The following is a 13,155-nucleotide window of genomic DNA, read 5'->3' on the forward strand; positions in this document are numbered from 1 at the left end:
AATAAAAATTGGTGAATAAATAAATGTGATTTTGTTGTATTTCACCCATTCTTAATGAAAAATGGGATGGTAAATTTTCAAGATGGAATATGTTAAAGAACCCGAACAGGAACACTGGTAAATTTTGTTTGCCTTCTGACACCAACATTTTCTAGGATGAAAATAGTGACATAGTTTTACAGAATTTGAAAGTTATAAAATAAAGAATGGAATTAAAATTCAACTTAACAAGAAAAAAAGCAAAATACAGCTAGGGGTGTCCAAATTTCAAATAAAACTTCAAAGGTCAGTATGGCTGCTGTTTTCTTCCAGTCATTTTTTCCATAAAATGTTGGCTGTGTCATAAGGAATCTCCTGTGCTTTCTATCAACCGAGGCCTGATGAAGTACAACACACTTTGTTTGTGAATTTAACCTCAGCTGAAGTGTCGAGCAAGGCGGGCAGATCTATAGTCAGCACGAAGTTGTACGAAGGAGTGAAGTATGTTCTTGTCCAGATTAGCAAGTTGTTCTCCTGAGCAGACTTGCTTTAAATTATCTGGGGCAACTACCAGAAGATTGCAAAGTGCATGCAGAGTATCAAAAAGATGTAATACCATTGGAATCTTGAAGTCTTTGGCACACTTTCTATATTCAGCTACATCACAAATTGCTAACATGCCACCCATACAACTGTAGGAATATTGTTGAAGATGCTCATAAATAAGTCGATGAAAACGTACACCGAGTTCCATTAAAACTGTATCCACATTTTTCCCATCCATGGAATTTTTAATCTTCTCCACTTGTTTTCTTACATACGTACAGACTTTTACACAGGCATTAGTATACTGTATCAAAACATTGTTTTCATCTTCTGGTTTAAAATCTGTTTTCTTTTGTTCTGCAGCCAAGATATGCTTCATTTGTCCAATCATACAATTTAATGTCCTATCAATGCCAGTATCCAATTTCATCTCCATTTGCTCAATTATTTCTTTTTTCTTCTGAAGGCATTCAGATAACTTAGGAGAAGAGCTTATTAGTGGCATAAGGTGATCATTAAACTGCTTGTCAAAAAGATGGAAAATAGTATTGGCCTGTTGCACAACATCCAAAAGATAGAGATTTGCATTCCTAGAATCTGAGGATGGAATTCCAGCAAGTCCTGTTTCCAAAGCATAATCAATATGCTCGATACATAAAAATTCCACCAGAATGGTAAAAATTCTAAAGGCATTCCTCGGTAAATCAGAAGGGTCAGAGAGCCTATGACATCTTTCAAAGGCTTGTTTGGTTTCTTGTAAAAGATTAACCACCACTTCTTGGGATAGGAAAGTTTCCCCATGAGTATCAATACTTGGCCCCAGTGGTAAGTTGGTACGTTGTCTAATTCTTTCTTTCAAATCTTGAATACCTCCTGTACCAATGGATCTCTTTTGATGGTTTTTTGAATCATAATAGCGCTGTAGGATCATAGCACTTCTGCTTTTCAAATATCCAGTCTCCACCTCAATATAATTCTCCAAATAGGAAATGAAAATGGATTTGATAAGCTTAGACAAGAAAGTCTGTTTATCAGTACCTAAGTTAAACTCCATCAACTTGCTGGAAAGATTGGTGGTTCTTGTATACAGATCATAGAGACTTTTGAGATATTGCTCTGCATCTGATTTTCTACATTCTTCTAACTGATCTTTCACAAAACTCTGTAGTTTGATTTCAAATACATTTTGAATAAGTTTAGCCAGTACTGTTTCTGGATTACTAAAAATATCTCCAACTTGCTTGTTTACTCGTTGACAAAGTATCGCTGCATCTTCAAATATATCATTTCTCAAGTAGGCACCCTCCTGGCACTGCTTTATATAAACATCAACACAGTGGGAATAGCCCTTAAAATGAAGTAAAACTGCTGCTACTTCCCTCATTCTGGAGATTTCACCTCTTCTTTGAGCACTGGTAAACTCCTGAATTAGTTGGCATTCTAAATCATGATATTTACTTGCAATTTTTGATTTTACTTCTGAAAATCTATCAAAAGGTAACTCCTGGGCGATTAGGTGCAACTTCTGAATGATGTCTGCTGCCTCCTTTATCTTTTCAGAATTTGTAAAAACATCAGATTTCAATTCTCCATCTAGAAACTCATTAAAATATTTCATCAATTTCTGAGCTTCCACTGCCCGTTGTCTAGGCGTGTTTACCCCCTCCAACTGGTCTCCAAGGTGACACACTTTGGTTGCTACATAGCTAATGTGCTCATCTAGTTCTTGGAAATGTTGGAAGGCAACCTGATTGCTTTTCTGGAGTTCTTGTACCTTCTTGGCAAACTCCTTTGCTTCCTTCTGACACTGCTGCTCTAATTTCTCTACTTTCCTTTGAATCCTTTCATCCATTATCTGGAGTTCTTGAATATGATTTACAAATTCTTCTAATAATCTCTTAGGATCAAAAGCTTCAGGTCCACCTCTAGAACCTCCGCCTGGGGTTCTCCATACAAGACGTTCAATATACTCATCTGCCACGAAAGGCTCCTCGAACAGCTCGGCCGTCGTGGCCATCCCCGCCGGCTGAGAGGCTCGCCCCGCGCTGGATGCCGTCTCCTCTTCACATGCTGCGCCTCAGCGGCGCCGCGCACAGGTCCCTGCTTGGCTGGTCAGCTCCAACTCCGAGCCGCCGCGGGCTTCCCCAGTCCTTACAGAACCCAGGCTGAGCGAGAGAACGGCCATGAAGCGGAGCCGCAGACGCCTGTCAGCTGCCTCCCGGCGCCGCCCGCGCCGCTCCCATTCTTTTGTAAATGTTAAAAAGTTTAAATATATGGTAAAAATACTATAAGAAAATGTACATGAATGTACATGAAAGGGAAGGTATTTTTAAGCATAATAACAAAGGCAGAATATTGATAAATTAGAATATATTAAAAGTTATGTTGCAAAAAAAATGCCAGATAGAAAATGAAATGACAAGCACAAATGGAGAAAAGTGTATGTGATATTTATGGTAGATTAAAAGTTAATTGCTGGGCTTGATGGTGCATGACTGTAATCCCAGGGGCTCAGAAGGCTGAAGCAGGAGGATCCAAGTTCAAAGCCAGTCTCAGCAATTTATTGAGGCCCTAAGCAACTTGGTGAGACCCTGTGTCCAAATAAAAAATAAAAAGGGCTGGGGATGTGGTTCAGTGGTTAAGTGCCCCTAGGTTCAATCCTTCGTACCCCTCCCTCCAGAAAAGCTAATATTTGGAGTATAACAAAAGAGACCTTCACTCCCTGCCCTTAGCTTCCTTCCCTTTCCCAGTTGAGACTGGGAAGCAAGTGTTTGGAATCTTTTTTGGTAAACAGATTTTCAATAGTTTGAATTACTTCTTGCAAAATACTGAAATCATTCCGACTTACAGTACAGTCTTGCCGCAGTCTGGCTGGGCACAATTCAGGAGCCACTTGTCAAAAGAAACTAATTTTATTTTTAGAACTACAAACGCCAAGCAAAACAGCTCCAAAGGAAAAAACCCTCAGAGCCCAACTGCCACCACCAGCTTCCACAAGCCTCTCCCCACACAAACCTCACCACCTCCCCCAATCCTCCTGCTCTTGAGGCCGATTGGCTGGGTCGCATGGGCGGAGCCAAAGAAGTCCCCCAATGAGCAGTTCCATAGTCTGAAGGGCAGGGAAACAGCCCAATGAACATCACCGCAGAGGAGCCAATCAGCTAGATGTTGCTGGGGCCGCTGTGAGCCAATCATCAGCCGGTAGCTGGAAGTTTGCTGGCAGCTGGAAGTTTGCTGGGCCCCTTTGGCTGTGGCTCTCAACACAGTCTGAAACATATGGTACTCTACACATTTTTTAGAAGGAAAAGGAAAAAGTTTAGATTATTATCTGGCTCTACATGTTGTAGTATATGTATTGCATTACATGGTGGCAAAAAAATGTAAACTTGCTTGTTTTATGTGGTATGGCGCCTTTCCTTCTGTGATAGATTAACAAGATAAACAAATTCCTGAAGAATTTTTACAAATCTTAGGGAAGACAATTTTCACAAATGTTGGGGGAAGTTATAGGATATTCCAAAATCTATGAAAAGAAGTACAATTCAAATCTGTTGCAAATGATGAAGGGCAGCATGATCTCCCTGATATCTACATTTCAACATATCAGTGGTTCACTTATAAATTAACAAGAATAGTACAGTTTCACTAATAGAAATATTATCAATGGGAAATGATTTAAAATTTATCAAAGGTGACACAAATGAATAGCCATAAGATGGAAAACTGATGAAGAGAAAGGATGAATTTGAAACAAGACAAGTAGCCATTTGAGCCATTGCTAGCCATGGAAAGATCAAAGAGGAAAGGGTGAGTTTCTTCCTATCATAGAACGTTCAGGAACTGGGGACTTCCCTCTTCAAGATGTTCTGACAAGTGCATTTTTTTGTCATCTGGGATCTTGCTGAATGCCTGACCTGTGTGTCAAATCCTGGGATGCTCTAGGATATTCAAACTGCTTGTGATTCTGAGGGATTTGAGGTTTTGTTGTTCTATTGCTTTTTGAACCTTCAGATCATGGATATTGCAAGTTATTTGTACAGATGTCCCAACTCTGCTATATGTCTGTCTGTGTGTGTATCCAAATCCTGAACTAGGTCTTGAGAGACCTCTCATCAGAATCTATCTGGTAATCCAGGTCCCTATATCTTTTTTTTTTTTTTTTTTTTTAAAGAGAGAGTGAGAGAGGAGAGAGAGTGAGAGAGAGAGAGAGAATTTTTAATATTTATTTTTTAGTTCTCGGCGGACACAACATCTTTGTTGGTATGTGGTGCTGAGGATCGAACCCAGGCCGCACGCATGCCAGGCAAGCGCGCTACTGCTTGAGCCACATCCCCAGCCCCAGGTCCCTATATCTTGAGTGGTGCTGATACCTTATGATTTATGAATGAAAGTACTGTATTGAACCACAAGATAATCTTTAAATTTCCTTCAAATCCTACATTCTATTAACCTATATTTAGACCATCAGACTGGTCATCTGACTTTTATGGGATATTTTGCCGGTAGTTTGAGATTCTTAAACAATTAATACAGACAGGTTAGTGCCTTTTTCCATACTCCGTAATATGTTTTACTCCCCAAACAGTGTGTGTGTGTATGTGTGTGTGTGTGTATATATATATATATATATATATATATATATATATATATATATTTACATTTTCAGTCATATATGAAGTACACTAAGATTCATATTCAAAGTACTCCAGGGTAAATTCTCAATTTGTTCAACACATTTTACCCAGCATCTATTATGTGCTATATGTTGTAGAAGAGTGTGAAAGACAAGATGGTTATCCTTGAAACACTTATGCATTAGGGAGACAACAAGGAATAAACAATATGTAAATATACAACATCAGGTCACAATGTGTATAATATCTATTAGTCAATTTTTACTCTTAAGACTTTAGTGACATTTTTTTCAGTGCATTTTTAGTACAGTAGTCCCCTCTTGTCTGCAGGTAAAATATTCCAAGTCCTCCAGTGGATATTCAAACCATGGATAGCACCACATACAATATATACTGTCTTTACCTATACACATGCAGGTTATACATATATATGATAAAATTTAATTTATAAATTAGGTACAATAGGAGATTAACAGTAATGATAGTAAAATAAAACAATTATAACAATATATTATAATAAAATTATGTAAATGTAGACCTTCTCTTTCTCAAAGTATCTTATTGTACTAAACTCACCCCTTCCTGGTGGTGATGTGAGATGATACAATGCCTGGGTGATGAGATGAAGTGAGGGGGCTGATGTAGGAGGCATTGTGACATGGTGTTAAGCTACTGTGTAAGGGTTACCTGAGCACAGCCCTGTGATACTGCCACAGTTGATCTGAGACTCAGAATGACTACAAAAGTGATTGACAGGGATGAAATGGCGTAGTGTTGGGTATAGTTTGGATACACTGGACAATTTGATGATTCATGATGTGGGCAGGACAAAGCAGGATGGAACAAGGCTTCATCAGGCTACTCCGAATGGTGTGTAATTTAAAATTTATGAATTGTTTATTTCTGGAATTTTTCACTTAATATTTTTAGACTATGATTGGTTCAGGGTAACTGAAACTATGGAGAGTGAAATTATGGATAAGGGGACTACTGTACACCATGTGACTTTTATTTCTTTGCCTGATTTAATGTTGGTATCTTATCAAATTATGTGATAGTACTTTTCTTACAAACCTTAGTACAATGATATTTAAAGTCTCAGACCCTTTGATACCATCCTTTTAAATTGTTGTATCATATTCCTTAACATTTTTCAACTTGTTAGATACCTAGATTATTTCTAATTTCTTTCTTTTATAGATAACAGTGTCATAACCTTTATTTTAAAATAAGTCTTTAAAAATGATTGAAGGATTTCTTAGGAGATTTCTAGAAGTGGGATTTATATACTGAAAAACTATTTCAAATATTTATTTTATTGGTTCTTTTTAGTTATATAATGACAGTAGAATCCATTTTAATGTAATTATACTAGCATGGAATTTATCTTATTCTAATTCAGATCCCAGTACCTCTCCTCCCCCTTTCATTTCCTCGCTCCCTGCTTCCATCTCTCTATTGATCTTTCTGCCATTTACCCATAGTTTTTTAAAAAATTAATTTCTTGAGGATGTACATGATGGTGAGATTCACTGTGGTATCTTCATATATGTACCTAGGAAAGTTATATCAGATTCATTTCACTGTCTTTCCTTTTCTCATTCCCCTTCCCTTCCCTTTATTCTCCTTTGTCTAGTTTAATAAAATTTAAAATATGTATACAATAAGTAATTTTAGGGGGAAAATCCTTCCATAACCAAGTAAATACCCAATATTATTTATCTATAAACTTCCCCTTTCTATATATGTAGATAGACATGCACCCTCCATATGTATGTATGTATATATATCTCCAGTATGTCTGTCTATATACCATCTGTCTCTATCACTTTTCAATCTACTGCCTGTCTTGACTCATTATTTTAAAGAAATAAGCTTGATTGTATCACCTGAAAATTTTTAACCTCGATGCTTTCAAAATCCCTTAAATCATTTAAATGTTTGGGCATGTCATTCAGCATTACTAATTTTTTGTTCATTTTATTAAAGAATTATTTCTCCAAAAGTAATTTTCCTCCTTAATATTTCTAACACTGCCATGTCAAATAAACATGAAATTTGTGGATGACTCTTTTTTCAGAAACAATGTTGATTGCTCAGAAGATTTGTGCACTAAACACAAAGAGAATAGCTGACGCTTCAGAGACATGGCCCAGAGCTGCCATGGTGAGGGATGAATCGCTGAGCAACTACAGTTTATCAGGGGAGGAGGGTGTCTGCACTGGCAGACCTCACATTTTCTCCCATCACAAATTCTGCCAAGGCCTGCTCTTACATGGGTGTTTTCCATTTGCATATGGGAATATATCATCTCTTTCTCTTAGCAGAATCTGTACCAGAATAAATACATGGGGCACACTGGGAATAACAGTTTCCTATCTTAACATGTATAAAACTTATATCTGATTTTAATTTCCACTTACTAATTTTTCTTCCCTTATCACTGTTACATCTTGAAAAGCTTTCAGTTTACAGAAAAATTGCAATAGCACAATGAATACCTTTGCATCCATCATTTAGTCACGTTTGCTTCTCTCTTGATGTATTCATGTATGCATGCACACACACATATACATATATATATGTGTATATACAAGTGCATATGCATCTATTTTTTGGGGGGGATGCTGAAGATGGAAATCAGGGGCACTCGACCACTGAGCCACATCCCCAGCCCTATTTTGAATTTTATTTTGAGACAGAGTCTCGCTGAGTTGCTTAGCACCTCACTGTTGCTGAGGTTGGCTTTGAACTCATGATCCTCCTGCCTCAGTCTTCCAAGCTGCTGGGATTACAAGAGTGCACCATTGTGCCTGGCTACGTGCATCTATTTATATGTACATATCTATTGTGAACCTGTATATAATCAATACATATGCATATGTGTTTAAGTGAACTATTTGTAAGTTTCAGGCATCATGATTCTTCACCAGGACTAGGATCAAGAAGAGGTGAATGAGGCCAAACATTTTAGCAGGCAAGGTAAATATTTTCTTTTCCTTTTTTCTTTTAATCGCTTTTATTTTTTAAATACACGACAGTGGAATGCATCACAATTCTTATTACACATTTAGAACACATTTTTTCATATCTTTGTTTGTATATAAAGTAGGTTCAAACCATTTCGAGTCTTCATACATGTACTTTGGATAATGATGTCCATCACCATCACATTCCATGATCCTTGCTAATCCCCTGCCTCCTCCCTTTCCCTCCCACCTCTCTGCCCTATCTAGAGTTCATCTATTCCTCCCATGCTTCCTCTCCTTACCCCACTATGAATCAGTCACCTTATATCAGAGAAAACATTTATTTCTAATGTTTTTTTTTGGGGGGGGGATTGGCTAACTTTACTTAGCATTATCTTCTCCAACTGCATCCATTTACCTGCAAATGCCATGATTTTATTCTCTTTTGTTGCTGAATAATATTCCATTGTGTGTATGTGCCACATTTTTAATCCATTCATCTATTGAAGGGCATTCAAGGTAAGTATTTTCTTAAGGCAAAAAGCGTACAATAACCAAGATATTGAAATTTTTAATACAGACAGAGTGTTGTTTGTTTTATGACCCTGCATTGTTGTGCAATGGGAAGTTTCCCATGTTTCTGGGATATGTGGCCTTTGAGTTCATTAGGAATGACAATGGCATGCAAACAGATTGAGTACTCCATGTTTTGTATCTACTCATGTGTTAAAAAAATTTTTTTTGTAGTTGTAGCTGGACAGAATGCCTTTATTTTATTTGATTATTTTTATGTGGTGCTAAGGATTGAACCCAGTGCCTCACACATGCTAGGCAAGTGCTCTGCTGCGAGCTACAGCCCCAGCCCTACTCATTTGTTTCAACTACAGAACTTGCATTGAATTTTTCTATCTGGTGCAGAATGTGTGAACAGGGATCCATTTCCCCCTTGGCCTCACAATCCATTATGGCTCTCTGCACCAAGTATTTTATTGTTCATCTCCTAAGAGCATTTCAGAGATTCTTCCACAGAACCACTGTGTGGTGATTATCTAGTGCCCCACAGCTATCCAACATCCATCTGTCTGTACACCTCCACAACTGTGTCATTCATGTCCTTTCTGTCTCTTGCCACCATCAGGATCTGGTCAAGGGTCAGATCAAGCATCATCCATTGATTTGAGTTCTCAAATCTCCTTATTATCCTGTAATCTATAAAGCTTTACCCTCCCCACTTTTTAAAAATATATTTTATTTAGTTGTAGATGGACACAATACGTTTATTTATTTATTTATATGTGTTGCTGAGAATCGAACCTAGCACCTCACACATGCTAGGCAAGTGCGCTACCACTGAGCCACAACCCCAACCCCTCTACCCCACTTTTGTCTTTCCCACTGTTGGCATTTTTGTAGAGCCCAGTCCCATCATTATGTAAACTCTCTCCTTTTTAATTTCCCTGTTTGTTTCCTCAAGAACATCACATTATTACGATTTTTTTCTTTTTTAAAGAAACACTTCTTTGTTTGAATTTCACTGTACTGTTCCTGGGAGTGAAAGCAGCATCAGATACTGAGCATGCACAGGCAGTTTTGCAAGAACAGTGGAAATAAATAGGAGTTTTGCCTGAGAAGCAGAGAGTTCCCAGTTATCAGAGAAGATGTGTAGGTTTTAAAGGGTTTGTCCTAGAAAAATTGCCAGCTGGATCAACTTGAACTCATTGGAAGTGACTTTCAAGGTTCCCCAAGGCTGTGGGAGGGAGGAAGTTGTAATCTGTGAGTGACGTGTACCTTGGATAGCTAAGTGAGGGTGGGAAAGAGGTACTGGCTCATGTGAACACTGCTCCTGGTAAGGAATGATTGTGGCCTTGCTGTCTCCTGCAGTCTGTCATTCTTTTCCCTTTCCTAACCTGCATGAATTTCACTGAACATTCAGACCCACACTGACAAGCATAAGGGCCAACTAGAAATTAGTAAGATTGCCATTCTCTTATGGTTTGTGGTAAGCCACCTTATAATCACAGCTTATATATTTTATCCTATATTAATGCTTAAAAATGCATGGACTCCTCTTGTAACTATGTTTAAATGGTTAAAAAAAGTGTTTCCATACTCCTATTCACTATGGTGATCAACATTATAAATGTAATGAAAACTTTAAAAGCTGGTGAATTCCCTCCCAGGTACTAGGGCAACAACCTGGAAATTTTCTCAATTGTCATTTTGGAACTTAAATTTGTATATGGGAAAACTTATCTCCTTGGAATTTAATTAAAGGTAAATAAAGAAGCTGAACTGTGAAGATTTTATTAGGAAAAAATGGTGATAGTATCCAGCTTCCTCTCTATGCTCCTCTGTTTAACTTCTCAACTGGTCTATGCTGGGAGTAATATTCTCACTCTTTGCCAAATACAAGTTTAAGTTTATAGTTCTTCAATCTTTCCAAATAGAGTACTGAGGAATTTGTATGTTTATGGCCTTCTCACTTAATTCTGCAAATAGAAATGGAGGGCAATTTGGCAGTGTTTAGCCCAATTTTATGTGAGCAGCTTTTTAAAAAACAATTAAAATTGGTATTGAGATAATTATAGATTCACAGGCAGTTCTAAGAAATAATATAGAGGAGCTCTCCTTGTACACTTAGATCACTTTGCCCCAATGGTAACTTTTTGCAAAATTACAGTACAATATCAGAATCAGTAATAAGCATTCATATAATCTACTGATCTTTTTCAAAATTCCCCAGTTTTACTTGTGCTCATTCCTCTCTCTCTCTCTGTGTGTGTGTGTGTACATGTGCCTATAGTTCTATATAATTTTTCCCATGTGTATGAGCACACCTTTGACTTAGTATTTCCACTCTTGGGAATCTCTCCGAAAATATTTGCATGTGTTCACAAAGAGATGTGTACAAAAATATGAACTGCAGTTATTTTTATAGGAGTAAAAGAAATGGTAACATTCTGCTTGCTTTGCTAGGAGAATAAATAAATATTTTTGGCACAATATGGAATGCAGTAGTGAATAAAGAAAGGAACATAGCTATATAAACTGAAATGTAAATATTTACCAGACAAAATAAGTGTGAAAAGCATAAAACAGTATAATAATATAATTTTAAGTGCAAATGTGAAGGTGTGTAGATGCATAGGATATATATCTATACATGCACAGAAGTGCATGGAGGATGTGCTTCAAACTATTCATGATGTTTACCAAATGTTTCAATTGGACTCCTCTTGTGTGTGTGTGTGTGTGTGTGTGTGTGTGTGTGTGGATCCATATATCTAAAACAGTAAGGCTTCATTTTTGGAATTAAAACAAGTCTACAATCATTTCACAGACAGAGGATGTTTGATAGTAACTCAAAGCTTTCCCCAACTGGGATGAAAAATCCTCTTCCACTTGGAAGAGAGGAAGATAGGAATCTAGGAGTGGCCATCAGCCTGAACCATCACCCAAGGGTGTGGTAGAAAATGGAAATTGAAAAGTCACATACACAGAAAGTTCATGTATTTTGTATAGGTAAATTGATAAAATCTTAACAGAATAATATTTTTATAATTAACCATTGAAAGATGGAGGGTCTCTTCCACACCCCATGCCACCCAGGAATCCATTATTCCAATGGAAAATTTTCATTGTTTATCTAGAAGTTAAAATGTGTGGAGGAAGGGTGAAATAGGACATTTAATGAAGTTCTTGCAGCTGAAAGGAAGAAAACAGAAGCTCTTTCCAAATCCTGCATTTTTGTAACATATAGACACATTTTTCCATAAGACACTCCCAGCAAAATTGAAACCACATGTGCAGATGGCCAGGGTGTGCTGTGCATATTACCGTGCAAGCAATTCACAGGGCTGCTGCAAAACTAGCTTTCTCAGCTCTTGGGTGCTGGAGCTTGTCTCAACACCAAGAAGCCCCTAAGTAGCAAACAGATCTCAGCACAGTGAGCAACTTTGCAGGAAGGGAGCTGTTTCCTTCACTCCCTCACCCTACTCCCTTCATTCTCCAAAAGTTACAAACTGAGTTTCCTTCCTGATAAAGTCCAAGGCTTCTTCAGTGATTGGTCTCAGTTTTGGAAAGGACGTGACATCAGCAGTTTTTGCAGACTTAGGGTTGGGGGGCTGTTGTAGGCTTTGGCCAGACTCCAGCCAGCTAGGTGGTATGGTGTGTGTGTGTGTGCACTCGTGCATTTCTCTCTGACCACAGGTAGTACTCACATTACCCTGCTTGTACTGTTCTCTGTTGCAGACAGTCTGACCAGCCAGCCACAGAACTGGAATTTCCCAGGAGCACGAGGAGCCTGGAATTTGGACTTTCCTAAGCAACTGAAGTGGAACGTGGACCAGGAGAGCCCCATGGCTGGTGAACAAGGGGGCAAGAATGGCAGTAAGCCCTTGGGGCCAGGAGGCTATCCTGATACTAGGCTACTTTCAAACCCATTGATGGGAGGTGAGTCTTAGGGGCTGTGAAATCAGTGTGCTGGGGAGGGTGGTTAACTTGCTTAGGAGAGAAGAGGGCTGGGTGATTTCAGTGGGTATGTTTGACATGTGTCCAGGGTGCTAGTTGCTGGACAGATGTCCACAGTTTGCTGGTATAGGTCCTTTACATGGTTGTTCAAAAATGTATACACTTCTACTTGCAATGTCCTATTGATGATACAAATTTAATTATCATAGATTATTCTCCAGTAAAAACTATAGCTCCAAACAATCATTCTTTGTGGATCATATGCATTACTCATTGGATTAGAGGATTAAAAGTAATTTATAAATCAAGAAAAAATTGAATGCTAAAATAATTATTGTATTAAAAGGTCTTAGGTGGGCTTTGGCATGTAGTTCAGCTATAGTAGAGTTTGTGCTTTGCACGCATGAGGCCCTCAGTTCAATCCCCTGTACTGCAAAAGCAACAAACAAACAACAACAACAACAACAAACCACAACAACAGTAAAAACGTCTTGGATAGTTGGCATAAAAGGCTGAGTTTATAAATGATGTTCAAACACTGAGCACTGATTGATTCG

General features: G+C 38.1%; 2 protein-coding genes across 2 annotated transcripts in view; one reads left to right on the plus strand and one right to left on the minus strand.

Annotated features, from left to right (window-relative positions):
* Positions 1-7: 7 nt before the first annotated feature.
* Positions 8-2,759, minus strand: LOC144250763 (exocyst complex component 5). The gene has a single exon (XM_077793792.1). It carries the CDS (start codon positions 2,540-2,542, stop codon positions 416-418), a length of 2,127 nt encoding a protein of 708 aa, XP_077649918.1. The 5' UTR covers positions 2,543-2,759; the 3' UTR covers positions 8-415.
* Positions 2,760-12,486: 9,727 nt separating this feature from the next.
* The window catches only part of Asb9 (ankyrin repeat and SOCS box containing 9), a 30,690-nt gene continuing 30,021 nt past the window's right edge, over positions 12,487-13,155 (plus strand). Inside the window, exon 1 of the mRNA XM_026396754.2 lies at positions 12,487-12,580. Coding sequence (XP_026252539.1) covers positions 12,487-12,580 — 94 coding nt within the window. The remainder of the gene's footprint in view (positions 12,581-13,155) is intronic.

The sequence above is a fragment of the Urocitellus parryii genome, chromosome X, assembly GCF_045843805.1.
Source record: "Urocitellus parryii isolate mUroPar1 chromosome X, mUroPar1.hap1, whole genome shotgun sequence".
Lineage (NCBI taxonomy): Eukaryota > Metazoa > Chordata > Mammalia > Rodentia > Sciuridae > Urocitellus > Urocitellus parryii.